This window comes from Eptatretus burgeri, chromosome 2 (genome assembly GCF_056783735.1).
Source record: "Eptatretus burgeri isolate ZD-2024b chromosome 2, Ebu_testis_v1, whole genome shotgun sequence".
In the NCBI taxonomy this organism is placed as follows: domain Eukaryota; kingdom Metazoa; phylum Chordata; class Myxini; order Myxiniformes; family Myxinidae; genus Eptatretus; species Eptatretus burgeri.
In genome coordinates this window covers 119,492,499-119,509,998 of record NC_140962.1, presented here as the reverse complement: position 1 = coordinate 119,509,998, position 17,500 = coordinate 119,492,499, and the positions used below count along the sequence as shown (strand labels likewise).

Below are 17,500 nucleotides of genomic sequence, written 5' to 3'. Positions count from 1 at the left end.
GAGATCATGTCGGGTAGTTACACCTCCTATTGGTATGGTTGCTCTGATGTTTACCATTCCCAAGAAGTTGCTGTAGCTGTGTCCAATAGGCTGACTCCAATGATAATTGAGGTAACACTGGTCAACGAGCATATTATGAGACCAAGGATTCGTCACTCCTTGGGTGTCATTTCCCTGGTCTCTGCATATGTTCCGACTGAGGCGAGTGATCTCACCGTGAAGGATGCATTCTATGCCATGTTCGAGTCTGTGGTTGATCAGTGCCCCAAGTGAGATACTCTTCTAGTCTTGGGGGATTTCAATGCATCGCCTGGAACTGAAAGAGATGTTATGAGACGTGGGTTTTTGTCCCCATGGGTCTGGAACTGTGAACCAGAATAGCACTAAGTTACTTGACTTTGCAAGAAGTCATGGACTTTGGGTGGCTGGTTCATGGTTTCAGCACCCACAGGCTCATCACTGGACTTGGTATTCCAACGCTGGCGGTGTGGCAAAGGAGATTGACCATGTGCTCATTGATGGTCGCTGGAGGATGATCCAGAACTTCAGGGTTGATCGGAGTGCTCAGTTCCTCGATACTGACCACAGGCTTGTTATAGCAACTCTGAAGTTGCAGCTTAATTCCAGGAGAATGGTACTATCCCAGCCTCGACTGTATGTTGGCATGCTCAAGGATGAGAGGGTAGCTGAGGAGTTTGCGAACAGGCTGAGTGGAGATTTGGGGGGTCTGGGTGCTTTGGGGGATCCTGAAGAGTTGTGGAGTGCCTTCAAGACCTCCGTCCATCATGTTGCCAGTAGATGTCTTACAACTCACCAGAGGGCAAAGAAGAATTTTTTCTCTCAAGGGAAACTGGGTACCATTGACCTGAATAGCAGAGCTGAGCTGTTCAGGGAGCTTAGGAATAAAACTGTTCGTGTACTTAGGGTGGACAAGGAGGCCTACGTGCGAGGAATCTGTGAGAGAGTAGAGCATCACCTGTGGTCAAGTGATTCTCGTCCTGCTTACATGAGAGTTCACGCATTGCGTTAGACTAAACGCATCCCTCGGTGTACTGCAGTTAGAGCAGAGTGTGGTGGACCCTTGACAGAGGAGTCTGAAGTGAAGGGCTCTGGACCAGTTACTTTGAGTGGCTGTGCCAGGCTGATCCACCAGCTGTCGATTTGGATGTCAGGGGTGTTGCTATCCCTCTTGCTGACCCTCCAATCAACTGTGGTCCACGTTTCTTTGTGGAAACACAGACTGCGGTGAACTGGTTGAAATGGGGTCAAGCTCCTGGGATCTGTGGCATCCATGCTGAACTTCTCAAGGCTGATGGAAATGCTGCACTCGTGTCATTGCATGCAGTTCTGTGCTCTGCCTGGAACACAGGCATCTTCCCAAGAACTGGAAGATGGGCATTGTTGTCCCTCTCTGGAATGGGAATTGTGATCGCCAAGACTGCATCAACTATCAAGGGGTGACGCTGCTCTCAGGTCTCTCAGGCAAGGTCTTTGCTCGGATAATACTTGATAGGGTTTGTCACCATCTGCTTGAGCACTTGCGGCCAGAGCAGTCAGGCTTTACACCAAAGCGGTCAATGATTGACCAACGATTGACCGGGTTAAGTAATTGGTCCACTTCTCTCTGTCTGTGTGTCTACAAACATCAGTTTTTGATCAAGGAACAACTTATTTTCAATTAAATATAATATTTTGAATACGAATTGGAACATGAATCTGAAAATGAACCTGTAGTTTAGCAGTACTTTAGCTTGAATTTGGCCCGATCGCACATGCGCAAACAGGAGTGAGATCATTTTTCAACTCTGCCTGCTTGGCAGTCAACCAAAATTGAAAATCATTCCAAACAGGAAACATACTGTTTTAAGGATGTCATAAAGGACACAAACAACAGGCATGAAGAACTAATGTAACATGTTCGATGAGGTGATGGAAAAGACAAGATGTCAATGGTGGTAAACTTCCAGAATTAATTTTTCCTACGCTATTTACAATCTTTATTTCATTTAAATAGAATTATGTACTTGAACACTCGAGAGCAAAAATTGCCTTCTCACCACTTCCAAAAACCTTCAGTTTTCCAGTCCTGTACTTGGCCGGCATGAGAAAATTCCACGAATTTATTCACCCAGGAACGTTCCTGAGTTAAGCACAAATCCGTTGAGAAAAAATAGGGGGTTAAGTCAATTGTTGGGAGTGATTTCACGCCGCCGACGATCTTTATAACAAAAGTATTCCGAGGTCCCTAATACAGGTTCCCGGCACTCTGCACTGACGTCATTGCCAGATTCATTAACATAACATTCGGACCACCTCGCCGCATTACTCCTGAAACTGTCACAGCAGCATTAATCAAGCTAGAGGCATGGTGTTCCGAGTGTGCAAGGCCAAGGTCACTTCTAAAACATGGCCGCATTCAGTAGCCGCAGGCTGTCCCGGGATTGTGATGCTTGTTTGGCTGCACTAATTGACAAGACTTGCAAGAATTCCTGGAAGTGGGAATGGCTGGAGCGTATGCCATGTGGTACGGTGGCTTGTGGGGCTTTCATTCAAAAGATAGCCCTGCCAGGAAAGGCTGTATGCACATGGTGCTCAAAGGAGATTGTTTATGGAGGACGTGGGTACAAGTCATTGGAATCCCATGCGGAGAGCAAGAAGCATCGTGATATTCAGAGAATCCGGGCATCCAATTACAGTCTTCCTGGTAAATATTGCCTTGGGCTTTATACATGTGCAGTTATCAGTATACATGTACACAGTAGACATCTATGCTGTCAATGTAGTGTAGTGTGGTGTGGTGCACTTTCACTACAGTAATAAATTATGTTAATTGGCCAGCAAGCCACAACTCAGAATTGGGTCAGTCTTGTTTACCACCAATAGCACCTGGCAATGACTAATAGTCTGAGGCTTAGTGTAATCACTGTACCGGTCACTGTATTCACTTTCTGAAGCATGTATTATAAATGGTGATTGGCTTTTCTTTTTTTACTCTGCATTGGCTTTGGGTTTTGTTTTTTCTCCAGGTGTTTCCTCACCATCTGCTACCTCTTGCACTGCTGCTTCTACTGCCCCCATCCCCTGTACACCGATGCCTGCTGTACCAATAGGTGACAGGGTATCAATTTGCAATGCTCAAGCCATGGTCCTTGCCTTCCTCGCACAGCATTCCCTACCATTCAGCCTTGCTCCTGAACTGATAAGCCTGGCCAAAGCACTCAACCTGGATGCAAAGGCCCTTGGTCAGCTCACAATGGACAGGACATCTGCTTCCTACAAGCTTAGGTTTGGACTGGGACATACCTTACATCACCAGTTGATATCAGCACTGCAGAGGGAATACTTCTCTCTGAACATTGATGAGTCAACAAGCACAAACCATCAGAGGGTCTTCTGTGTCCTGGCCAGTTACTACAGCCCACTGCATAAGCAGGTCATAGTGCAGCATCTCGAGTCCCTTGTTGTGATCAAAGTGGACAGTGCCTCGTTGCACCAGGAACTGGTTGACTTGTTGAAGAGGTATGAGCTACCGTGGAAGAACTGCATATCCATCCTCATGGACTCCTGCTCAGTCATGCGGGGATCCAAGTCAGGAGTCGAAGTTCGCATCAGGGAAAACAATGCCCCACACATGTTGGACATAGATGGAGACTCCTGTCACCATGCTCACAATGCATCCAAGAAGCTGAGCGACCTATTCGACAACTTCGCAGAGCGCATGCTCTCTGACATCTACAATGACTTCAAGTGGTCATCTGACTTAAAGCAGTTCTTGCAGGAAATCTGTGGGCTGATTGGTGTCAGGTATACCATGCCAGAGCGGTATGTCAGTCACAGGTGGCTCTCTGTGTATGATGTCAGTGTTGACACTCTGCAGCTGTGGGATGCCTTTGTTGTCTTCTACTTTGGCTTCCTCTCTCAAGCTGATCACACGCACTACTTGTCACGGGTTGTGGAGGTCTACCATCGCAGGCAATTAGACACAAAAGCCAAGGAGAGAATACGCCAGATCCATGATGTTCTGAAGAAGAAGAATATGACCAAAGATGGCAAGGCACGAAAGGAGCATATACTGCAGCGAGTCTTCCACAAGAAGAAATTGATGAGACTGATATTGATGTTCTATACATCAGTGTTCCCGCTGCTGAAGAAGTACATCCTCTTGTTTGAGATGAAGGCCCCACTCATCCACAAGCTCAATGACCAGCAGGTGGACCTTGTCCGAGAGTTTATGGCCTGCTTTGTCAAACCTGAGAAGCTGCCATCCTCAGGCAAGAGACTTCAGACCCTCGACCTGGATGAGAAAGCCAACCTGCTATAAGTGAAGAAGATGTTTCTTGGAGTTTGTGTGTTTGAGATTGTCAACACTGCCCGTAGCGGAGATGGAGAAGTGCATGACTTCTTGCAGAGTGTGGAGAAGGCCTATGTGACATGTGGAAAGTACCTCCAGAAGAAAATGCCCCTGCATAATGCTGTCCTCAGAAGTGCCTCAGCAATTGATCCACTCAGCAGAGGGCACACTGTCAGCCAGGAGCAGCTCCTGAAGTTGCCACGCCTGGTGACAAATGTCCTTGCACCAGAGGAATGTGATGCCTTTGAACTGGAGGTTCGGAGTTTCCAGATCGACTCTAGCCTGCCACCCGCTCAGGAAGATGAGTCTGCTCGCATCGACGACTGGTGGACCAAGGTCTTTGGAGGTGGAAAGTACCCCCTTCTCTCAAGAATGGTGAAGGCTCTGCTGTCCTGCTTCCATGGGCCACAAGTTGAGAGTGCCTTCAATCTCATGGGAGATGTCTTGGATGTCAGATCACACCGACTAAACATGGAGACCTACAGCGCAGTGATGGGTGTCAAGTACAATCTTCGATCATCAGGAAAAACTGCAGTGGAGTACTACAGTAGGACTGACAAACTGCACAGTCCCATAGACCTAGACCTGTGCAAGAACATGAGGGGAGCCTACAAAACCTACAAGGCAGAACTGGCAGACAGGAGGGACAAAGAAGAAGAAAGAAGGTGAGAAGTGGGTGCAGCTGCTCTCAGTAAGTTGACCAAGCGCAAGACCAAAGAACTGACTGAGAAGGCTGCAAAGAAGGCAAGACTTTCCCACCAACGTGCAAGCAAGAAAAACACAACCTGAACCAAAAGACAAAGAAGTGAACAATGTTCAGTGGTTAGGCGCATGTCGACATTATCGACTCAAGAACTCAACAACTAGTGGATGCAACAGTGTTACCAATTGTGAACTTATTATGCAAACTTTTAGTGCAACTTGTTATCAATTATTGTCAACTTATTATGCAAACTTATTATGCAACTTGGTATCAATTATTGTCCACTTATTATGCAAACTTATGATGCAACTTGGTATCAGTTATTGTCAACTTTGTTTAATTTGCTATAAAGACAATGAAAGAATATTATCCTACAGATTGATTCATGATTTGTACAATGAATTTTGACAACAATTTACATTACAACATTGATTAATAATTTTCAAGATGAATTTCATGTCTTCATTGATTGTCTTCAGTGCTTTTACCCTGTTAACAAGGACAACACTATACACAATCCTCTTAAAAGGGACCAGGAAATGCAGTCGAATGCAGGTGAGAACACCTGGAACCTTTAGCGTTCGGGGGCCGCCCAGGCCCCCGAACTCCGGCCTAAATTTTTTTTCGCCTCAGCCTTTGGCCTCGGCCCATCGTTTTTTTCCAGCTAATTTTTTTTAGACTCACTCTCATGCCTGACTTGGACATGTTATGTAAGGTGGTGTATAAGACACTGCACAACAGTGGTATACTTCTGTAAAAAAAAAAATATGACCTTTAAAATCATTATTTTATTTTAGTTGAATTATATTATATACTTGAACACTGTGAGTTAAAGTGTTCCGTAGATTCTTCATCAATATTATTATTTTTTTATCATTGTTCGATTTCACCATTGTGACAGGGTCCAAAAGTATGAGGCTAAATATAACTTTCCGTAAAAGTATTCCGGCTCAGGTTGGATTTTAATTTTTATGAAGCGTTTTTTAGTTTGGTCATTTGTGGGCTGTACAGAGATCCTATTTTTAACTTTTGGCACCCTTTTTTGTGACCCAAGCTTCATGTAAAGTGTCTTTTTAAGAATTGTTTGTTAATGATATCAAGAGTGGATAGAAATGAACTTTGAGTAAAACATGATAAGCTCATACCATCATTGTTTTTAAAAAAAAATTTATGAATGAATCTTGTGGAACTAGAGAGTTCATAGAACACCTTACCCCACACAGTCTTGAGAAAAAGGACATGGGAAGGGTCTTTTAAACTCTTGCGTTGCATTTCCAAGCGCAATCTATATTTCATACGAGCTACAATTTTGTCTGAATTTGGATATTCCCCAACGCTGAGAGTAGTCGTAGCAAATTTGATTGGTCGAGATGGTGTAAAAAGTGTAAGTTGTTTTTTTATCCAAGTAACCTGGAGGTTTTTCGAAGTAACAACTAGGTGATACGTGTTCTCCAGTGTTCAAGTATATCATTCAATTGAAATAAAATAAAGGTTTTAAAGGCTGTAGAAAAAAAATAACATTTTGGAAGTTTACTGCCGTTGATGCACCGTCTTTTACCACCTTATTTAACACATTAAATTAGTCATTCATGCCTGTTATTTGTGTCATTTATGATGTCTCTAAAAACAGTAAGTTTCCTGTTTTGAATATTTTTCAATTTTGTTTGACTACCAGTCAGGCAGGCAGACTAAAACAATTACCTTATGCTGTACGCATGGCCACTCGGTACGAGATTCCATACAATTTGCCATCTTCAGAGCCAAAGTATTGCTAAACTGCCGGTTCGTATTCTGATTCATGTTCCAATTTGTGTTCCACTGTGTTCAAAATATATGACCCAATTTAAATAAAGTAATTCCTCGATCATAGACTGATATCTGTAGACAGACAGACAGACAGAAGTGAACCAATTGCTTAACCCCATTTTTTGCTTCACACGTGTGGGGTAATAATCTTTTGATAACCTATAAATTGTTGAGGCTAAATAGACTTTGGTTTTCCAATTTCTTGACAATAGAAGCATTGCTCTCATCACGCATTTCCATTTAGAGTATGATGACCAATTTCACTTTCTTCATTGGTTTCCATGGCTTGTTTCAAAACTGTATTTGTTTAAATCAGATATCTCAAATTGATTAATGTGATTAATGTGTAAAATTGATTAATGTGTAGTGCCCCTTTAAAATCAGCTGGCTTGTTCACACCATTTTCCTTTATGAATACCATGAAATTGATTTGAGCTGCACCACTTAAGATAAATCGAATGACGATTTTTGTTTAAAACCGGGGTTCAGCTTTTTGCCTCAGAGTTTTGTTATTGAATGGAAATGTTGTGGTCAAAGTAATCTCAACAGTCCTACTATTGCAATACCTACTGCATCTTGGTGTGTCGTTTACCAATTCTGATGTGCTGGTATGTGTGTATCTTGAAACAGGAGCCATCTGCACGCATCAGCAAGGTTCCTCTTGATTATGAAAAGAACATTAAAATACAAAAGGGAACGTCAGGCCTCGGTTAGTCTGACCTTTTCTTTATCTCTTCTTAAACAATGTGTTGGCATTTTTTCTTACTATGCTCATTTTGTGCCATGACATTTAGAGTGCAACAAAATTGCCTTAGAATTCCATACATAATGAGAGCCAGCTCTGTTAGTAGCAATAAAAACGGCATCAACATATCAGAAATGCCTTCCTTCCAGTAATCTACTGCAAATACTACAAAAGCATAATTGAAGCTTCGACCATTTAGCTTCAGCAATCAGGCTTGGGCATTTTTTAAAAAGGAAAATGAAGCCATGATAATTGGGCTCTTGATAAAATGGATGGTTTCCAACATTGATGTTTTTTATGAAACATAAAAAGGAAGTTTTTAAAGTATGTTGCCAATTATCAAAATTATTCTCAACTTCATGATGAAAATGGACAGCAATTTCCATTGCTCAAACCAAAATTACCTTGGTGATTGGCAGGAGGCACCAATTATCATGTACCATGCCCTATGTAGAGCGTCAATGCTGTTGGAGCAGTTTCTATGGTTAAGGTGACTACATTTCTGGATGAGTCATCACTCCAACACAGGAATTTGGAATTTGGCCAGGCTGCCGGCAATAGCTCACTTACTCTTTGCGAAGTAAACCGACGTATACTTAACATCTACAAACTAATGCCGACAGACTGGACGCCCAGTTTAACATCCATTTGAGGGATGGCACACTCATTAATGAATCACCCCACCTGTGAAACCCCAGGATGACGGTTTATAGCGGGGCCAAGATTTTATTCCAGGCTTGATAGCTGAGTTGAGTGTGCATATCTCTTGGCCATCCTGCCAGTCTTAGGCACCAAATGTTCTGAAAGAATGGTAAAGTTTTGTATTTTGCAGTAAGTATATTATATGCTCATGAACATTTAATTTTATGGCCCTCTTTTTTTGCATCTGCTCGGGATGTGTGGGAGGGGTTCACATTCGTTACAGGGATGTGAGAGGTGAGTCAGTTGTCCATGTAAATCATTCGCATTTTATTTAGCTCAATTCCCTAAAACTTTCAGCCTTGATTTCTCAATGTTCATTTCTATTCATGTTAAGTATTTGAGAAGCAATCACGCTATACGAGTTAACAATGATATTTTATTCAGAATGAATCCACAAGGTGAGACTATGCGCTATACGAGTGCCATTCTTGTCTTACTATTTTCCTGCCATCGGGGATTGGGGTTTGGGGTTTCCACCTTATACACACCCCGTTTCCTGAAACGATATACTGTATGCTGTCGGACCCTGCTAGTCACGTATTCAGTATTCGCGGGTCATAAAGATTCACCTGCTTCTGCATTCGTGCTTTGCCTATTCGCATTTTTATTTAATTTTAATATCATTATTATTATTATTTTTAAGACACTTCAGGACTGATCTCCAAAATCCACCTGGGAAATTGGAAATCAGCTAACATCACAGCATAACATAAAAATGTGCAAAAACAGATCCCCTTAACTACAACCCAATTAGCTTACTCTACTTCTAATCATCAGCAAGATCATGGAATCCATCATCGAATTTGACATAAAATCATTCCTTTTCTCCAACAGCCTCATCTCAGGTCATCAATTCAGATTCAGACCTGGTCACTCTACCGTGGACATGCTGCTTCTACTCTCCCAACATAGGATGGAGGCCCCCAATATCAGACATGAGATCAGGGCCGTCTCTCTGGACATATCTCGTGATTTTTATGCAGTCTAGCAATCTGTCTTGCTCTCCAAACTGTCTGCCAATGGAATCCAAGGCCAACTCCATTATTGGATTCTTGACTTCCTCCACTCCTGTAGACAACTTGTGGGTCTCAACCCTCTCATCTCCTCACCCTGCCAAGGCTGGAGGACCCTAAGGCAGTGTTCTCAGCCCCATATTATTCCTAATATTCATCAATGATCTCATTGACTGAAAAATCCTCTATCTCTTTGCTGATGACTCTGCTCTCTGCCATGACATCTCTCATCCTGATAGACAGGCAGCAGCCTCTTACCTCTCCTCACACCTTGACAAAATCACAAACTGATCAAAAAACAATTTTGTGTATGTATCCATATTAGTAGATGATAAATGGGGTTTCTGGGACTCCCATTCAAATGAATGTGGGGGGGGGGAGGGAAAAACCTTCTGACTCAAGCCCCAAAAGCCCAAAATGGTAGACTGATTTTCTCCCCACCTATCCCCTTCCCTCCCATACAAGCAAATGTAAAATTGAGACTATGAAAGATTGAGACTTACTGATTAAAGCACTTCTTCCCTTTCATATTTTCATTCCACTCAAAGAGCGAACCAACGAATATTTGCCCATGTTCTACTTTAGGGTATAACTTAATTTTCTTATAACATTCATTTCCATCGAGTATATTCACTTTATCTCTTCAAGCATGAAAGAAAGGGAAGTTTAAACAGCTTCTAAACGTAGGTTTTTCTCAAAATCATTCAAAGCAAGCTGTTTCATTTTCGTGTTAAAATGAGTCAGTCTGGAGTCAGCCAAGCTGCCTCGCCCGAAACGAGCCAAAAAAATTCCGAAGTCATTTCCTATGTGGGGCACACCCTGAAAAAAACCATTGTTGTGAAATCTCCCATTACATCATCAAGTTGCTTATTTAAACCAACTTACGTACCAAGTGTTTTATTTAGAGAATGGATTGTCTTTGGAATCTTTATCTTTGGAATACACTTCTTTATCTTTGGAATACATAGCCGTTTTATTTCAGGATGTATATTTTGATAAATCACTTAATCTCACCAAGTCATTCGTGTCAGTCGGGCTTGGATAATTTATTAATTTATAAGCATTTTTCATGTTAATATTTTTTGCTATACTATATTTCTGTTGTTCAGCCTGTGCCTTTGTGTAATAATTTGATAAATCAATATCCAGTTATTGGGATATACCAAAGATAGAACCATCTTTACCAACAGAAGTCATTTATATTAGATTAAAAATATCATTTAAAATTTTATTTTTGTTGTGTTCAAATAACACATTTAGACATAATTGACCACAACACTTGGAATTTAATTCTTGGACTGGAAATGTTTGATAAACACCATTCTGTAAGAATTTTATGACTTCAACAGGTGGTGGAAGACCAAAACTATCAAAATAATATTTGTCTTGACCATTAAAAATACAAACCCAATGAGAACCTTTCCCATTATTATCTTCTAAGTTCATAATAATATTCTTTGTATGTTTAGACACGTTTGTTAATTCATTTCTCATACAAATAACCACATTATGAATTTTTAATTTCTTACAACATTTGATGTTTTCATCAAAGAATAAAAAGGTTATTGGTAAGTTTAAAGATGAATTGGGTGGGAAGGTCATGAGTGAATTTATAGGATTGAGATCAACATCTTATGCTTTTACGTATATTGATAATAATAACATTGAAAGGTGTGATAAGAAGCTAAAGGGAATAAAGAAAAATATAATCAAGGAAACTATAAACTTTAAACATGATTACAACTGTTTAACCTTGAAGAAGGAAGAGTACAGAAAAATGAATACAATAAGAAGTTCTAAACATCAATTACATACAGAAGAGATAAATAAGAAAGCATTAGGAGCTTTTGATGATAAAATATATATTTTAGAGAATGGAATCAATTGTCTCCCTTATTGTTATAAGTATAAGTGTTAAGATATTGGGTTGGGAAGTTTAACAGGCTACCGCCGTCTTTTTACTGATTTATAAATGATAGAACCAAGCAATAACAAAACCAAAGAGTGAAGATGTAATCAGCCTTGGTATTTAAATGGGAAACATAAAGAATGTGAGAAATATCAAATAAGTCTTATTGACAAAATAACCGGGGTAAAAGTAGATATAACAAATAAGCGGATAAATTTAATTACAAATAAGTTTGAGGATGTAAAGAAAAAAAATATCCTTGAATGGACTGAAAACTTTGATGGTTATCAATTGAACAATGGAAAAACAATTTACTACAATCTCAAAATAATATGTGGCTCAGGAGGTGGTCAAATAAGAGCATTAAGAGAAGTTTATCATTTCATTTCTGCTCAACAAAGACACTTATACCAAGAACCAAGTTCCAAGTTATTCTTTGTGAATACACTCGATGGAAATGAATGTTATAAGAAAATTAAGTTATTCCCTAAAGTAGAACATGAGCAAATATTCGTTGGTTCGCTCTTTGAGTGGAATGAAAATATGAAAGGATAGAAGTGCTTTAATCAGTAAGTCTCAATCTTTCATAGTCTCAATTTTACATTTCCTTGTATGGGAGGGAAGGGGATAGGTGGAGAGAAAATCAGTCTCCTATTTTGGGCTTTTGGGGCTTAAGTCAGTTTTTCCCGTTTCCCCCATTCATTTGAATGGGAGTCCCAGAAACCCAATTTATCATCGACTCATATTGTCCACCCTTTGCGTTCTCACTTACCTCTCATCGTTACCTGCATCCCTTGTTTGTTCGTCTGTCTACTTTCTCCTTCCACCCTGCTGTTTGTGTTTCTCTTTTCTCCTGCTGTTCACTTTGTTATGTTGTGTCCTGATTTGTTCCCTGTAATTGCTCTTCTGCGAACGCAGACCATGTAAAAAAAAACAAAAAAAAAACAGTGCCCCGACTTTCTCGGACCCTGATATTCGTGGCATATTTCAGGAATGTATCCCATGCGAATAGCGGAGTCTGACAGTATATACTGCATGGCATCTAAAAAATGTATAGACGGATTTGGAAAAAACTTGATGGAAAGGTTGGGTGTGTAACAAGGACAACTTGATTTGATTTTGATAAAGAAATTGATCCGGATATGGATCTGAGAATTACCTTAGTGATTCCTCACCATTGAGTGATTGGGCCCAAAATGATATATCGCAAGATATCTCAAAAAGTTATGGACAGATTCAGAGAAAACCTGGTGGAAAGGTTGGGTGTGTCATGAGAACGAATTGTTTGGGTTTTGGTGAAGATCCGGATCTTTATCCATCGTTATAACAAGCATATGGCTTTACTTTTAGCTTTTTACGTTATAACAAGCTTTACTTTTAGACCGAAACATTATGGTTTCGAAACGAAGTGTGATTTTACCATTGGAAATAATGGAAAACGAGCTCCCGCATAATGAAGGTTCGCATAACAAAGGGTTATAAAGGTACGTAATCCTTTTGTTAAGCAGGGGTTATCTGTATCTGTATAGCATGATATTTCAGAATGTTGTGGACAGATTATGAAAAAAACTGTGGATGAGTTGGGTAGGTGATAAGAACAAGCCAATTCGATTTTTATTAAGATCCGGATGCAGATTCTATCAGTGGGATACAAAACATAAACTGTTCAGCCTAGCAAAGGTATGTGCTCTTCCGAATGCCATTCTAGTTTTAAAATGTTTTTTTTTTGTAATAAAATGACCAAGTAGCATTTTATAACAAAATAACATTTTGAGCACTCAAAATAATTTCCAAACCACCCAAACCATCTGCGTACAATGTACAATGAGAGATTCACAACCACTTTATACATTTACAACCTACTCAACCAAAGAAAAACAAATTTCCTAACACCACCTCATCTTCTCTTGCAACTGCAAGATCCAGCGATAAATCCCCAGTATTACTCCAGCTTAATGTCAGGTTGTTGTTGATTTTCAAATATAAAACCGCTTTTGTGATTTCGTCCTTTTTATTGTTAAATCATCCTATTTTCTGATTTTTTTTTTATACAATGCTGGGCAATACTTTTAAAGTCTTGATAAAAATTTGTTAATTCCCTGATAGTCTCGGTGTGAATCTGCTTCAGACTACCCTTTGAGAGGGCTCACAAATCACAGTTATCAGGTTGTCTTGTGAGGCCGAAAATAACAGCACAATTACCTGTGGTTGTACCTCTCTGCCCAAAACATACAAAATATTGTTTTTTCATTTTCATCATTTTCAGCACCCCTTTCATGAGAGGAGGTCTGCAGTGCATTTTGAATTATTACACTGTTATATAAAATTGTGTGCTGAGGATTTTGTGTGAAGTCAATTTTATATTTTCAGATTTATCTTTGATTCAGTTATGCAGATACAATGCAACTCATTTTTGAAACAAGTTATACAATATCGTTTCAGGTCTGACTGTGACTTCTGTTGCATCGGGTGTCGGTGTAATCGTACGCAGTGTGGCTCCTGGGGGAGCTGTAGCAAATGACAACCACATTTCTCCAGGAGACTACATTGTGCGGATCAACGGGGAAGTCCTGGGTGGTGTTGGGAATGCACGAGCGAGAGCTCTCCTACGCAAGCACTCACTAGTCAGCAGTGAACTTGGGTGTGTATAAGGAGGGAGTAGCATAGGAAATTAAGGATGTTGAACAGCATGATTAATGGTTAGATTAAAGTCGAGAATGATTGGGGAATTGAATGATCTTTTGAATAAAATTTCAGGAAAGCAGGAAAGAAATGTATCTGCATGGTAAAATAGTATTTTTCAGATGTTTGCTGAACTGCAATGAGATTGGGATAATTAAATGTAACCCAAATTGATGATAACGCTGAGTGCATGATCTTGGTAAACGTGTAGTCATGCCAGACAATAGGACAAAGTTTGGTTATTTGAATCGTTTCTGTATTGGTTTTACATGATTTAACTCAGATAAATCACTGATATACAAGATTGCATGGTTCTGTGATATGTATGAATGATATCACACCCCATTACTGTCGTGAGAACCAGCAAGCAAGTGCCACACCAGCTAGTGCTGCTACCACACCAGGAAATACCTGCCACACATTAGCCTGTCTGTGGTACACAAAACAGTTATGGGAGCAGCCAGGAACGATTTATATTAAACAAGGAGCTGATACTCTCGGTTCCCCGTCTTTTCGTTGGTATGATGAATCGATCTGTGTAATATGGAAGCTAAATCTTGAGTGGTTTTTGAAATATCGTGCATTCAAGCCAAGTCACGGAGATTGTTGCTATGGCAACATAATTCAGCCAATCACAGCCGTGATCTAATCAGGTTGAGACAATGTCATGAGTAATAGATATCTGCAATAAGAAAGCAAAACGTTCAATGGTTTTTGAAATATCATGTACACATAAGTACATGGACGGATGATCAGTCATGGATGGATCATCAGTTGGTCAGGCGGAGCTCATTTTTTATGTCCCCCATCTTCGACCATATTGAAGGGGTGGGGGACAAAAAGGCTCTTCTGACTAAACAGTTGCATCAGCTCTGCCAGTTGCATCGGCTCTGTCACTTATCCTGAACAGTTGCATAAGCTCTGACAGCTGCATCTCCTGGCTGCTCCCAGAACTATTTTGTGTAACACAGACAGGTTAATATGTGGGAGGCATTTCCTGTTGATCAGAATACGTGCAGCAAAAGCTAGTGTTGCTTTCTGGTTCCCACCACAGTAATGGGGTTTGATCTCGACTTGTGTCTTGTATGGTTTGTCCAGTTTACTCCGGTGAGGAGCTTCTGCTCCACACTGACGAGTGTCATGGGGACCTACTCCAATTGAGAATTGGCCCAGTTGTATGACCATGCATTCTTGCCCTGTGGGGTGAGGATGTGTGTGTGTGTGTTTGATTGATGATGTGCTTCAGCCTTTGGGCTGAGATGCATTTGTGTGCTCATGGGACAATCTTGTTGGACTGTGTACTTTGGCCGAGGGGATAAATTACAGTCTGATCACGACATTCACAGTTCCGCTATTCGCGGACCCCTCATATTCATGGTTCATAAAATGTGACCTGCTTCTATGTTTGTGGCCCTGTGCTTCACATATTCATGGTGTTTTTGTGGGTATATTCGTGGTTTTTCTGACTTGGTTCTGCATTTGCGGCCCTGTGCTTCATGTATCCACAGTTTTTTGCAGGCATATTCATGGTTTTTCTGACCTGCTTCTGCATTCGCGGCCCTGCGCTTCATGTATCCACGGTTTTTTTACAGGTGTATTCATGGTTTCTGTGACCTGCTTCTGTGTTCGCGGCCCTGTGCTTCACGTATCTACGGTTTTCTTGTGGGTTTTTTCGCGGTTTTTCACGGGATTTTTCATTTTCCCTAATGAATCACGAATCACGAACCACCGGAAACCATAACCCTTTTTCCCATTGAAAGAATGCCCCGACATTCGTGGATTAGACATTCACGGCATTTTTCCAGAAAGTATCCCCATTGAATGTCGGGTTCCACATCCCAAGCTCTTTAAATATTTTGATTTTTATTTATACATTTATTTTACCTTTTTTAATATAAAAAAGGCCTCACATAACGAGTGTCACGGGGACCTCCTCCTTTTGAGGAGTGGTTCAATTGTATGACCAAGCATTCTGGCCCTCTGGGGTTGGGATGTGTGTGTTTCATTGACCATGAATTTCAGCCTTCAGAATGATGTGCATGTGTATGCTCATGGGACAGTCGTGTTGCACTGTGTACATTGGCCTTCAGGTCAAGGTGCACGTCCCAAGCTGTTTATATATTTGATTTTTTAAACACTTTTTGAATAAAAAAGGCCTCTCTCATCAGGCGAGGGCCAGCAAGCCCAATACCTGTCCGTGGATGTTCCTTCTCCAGAGTGGACAGGTCTATAAAATTGAGAATTAAATTATCCTCCTGGTATTGCCTGCAGCACAATCCTATGAAGAAGTAAGAGTGGGCGAGCTGTAGCTTTGCTAAGCTCATGTGGAATCGGTGGAGACGATGCAAGTGTTTTGCCAGAAGAGACTTTTTGAAAGCTCACAACATATATATATATATATATATATATATATATATATATATATATATATATATATATATATATATATATATATATATATATATATATATATATATATATATATATATCTTCTCCTTCTTTCGGCTGCTCCCGTTCGGGGTAGCCACAGCGGATCATCCGTATGATCTGCATAGTGATTTGGCACATGTTTTATGCCGGATGCCCTTCCTGACGCAACCCTGGTCGCCTCTTACGACACAGGGATATGGTACACCTATTTTAACCGGGGTATACACCGGCCCAGTATACTGGTACTCATTTCGCCGACCTCGGAAGGATGACAGGCTGAGTCAACCCCCTGGTGTATTAATTCAGTGGCTCAACGGGGCTTGAACTCAGGACCTTTTGGATCCCAAGCCGCTGCCCTTACCACTGCGCCAACACCAGGCTCTATATATATATATATATATATATATATATATATATATATATATATATATATATATATATATATATATATATACATATCTATCTATACATATATATATATATATATATATATACATATATATATATATATATATATATATATATATATATATATATATATATATATATATATATATACATATATATATATATACATATATATATATACATATATATACATACATACATACATACATACATACATACATACATACAGGGAGTCCCAAAAAAATGTACTTACTCTTTAAATGATAATAAATGCGTTCTTTATTGACTTAGAAACAAGATTAATGGTTAAGTATATAAATGGATAAATGCATGTTTGCAAATGTTCAAACTGAGGACCATCACGTTCCAAACACAGCCGATAACGTAGACCAATGGATTCAACAGCGTTACGAATCTTTCATTTGGAACTGCAAGACATTGTCTTTCAATTTCCTCTTTCAGCTTATCAACTGTTGCTGGTTTTGAGCCGTAAACCTTATCTTTGAGATATCCCCATAAAAAGAAGTCCATTGGAGTGAGGTCTGGAGAACGCGCAGGGAATTCAACACTACCTCTTCGCCCAATCCATCTGTTCGGAAAAGTTGCTTCGAGATAGGCCCTTACATCATGGTGGTAGTGGGGAGGTGCTCCATCTTGCTGAAAGTAAATATCTTCATCACCAAATATCTCTTCGACACTTGGACCGACGGATTCCTGCAGCAAGTTTAAGTAAACATCCCCAGTGACAGAT

General features: G+C 40.3%; 1 protein-coding gene and 1 long non-coding RNA gene across 7 annotated transcripts in view; one reads left to right on the top strand and one right to left on the bottom strand.

The window, feature by feature from the left end:
- The window catches only part of LOC147032941 (uncharacterized), a 143,099-nt gene that overhangs the window by 16,437 nt on the left and 109,162 nt on the right, over nt 1–17,500 (bottom strand). The window lies entirely within an intron of this gene.
- LOC147032942 (multiple PDZ domain protein-like) overlaps nt 1–17,500 on the top strand; it is a 239,163-nt gene that overhangs the window by 120,105 nt on the left and 101,558 nt on the right. For all 6 annotated transcript variants that reach the window (XM_085870979.1, XM_085870976.1, XM_085870977.1 and 3 more), the window contains 2 exons: nt 7,491–7,569; nt 13,672–13,870. In XM_085870979.1, coding sequence (XP_085727105.1) covers nt 7,491–7,569; nt 13,672–13,870 — 278 coding nt within the window. The remainder of the gene's footprint in view (nt 1–7,490; nt 7,570–13,671; nt 13,871–17,500) is intronic.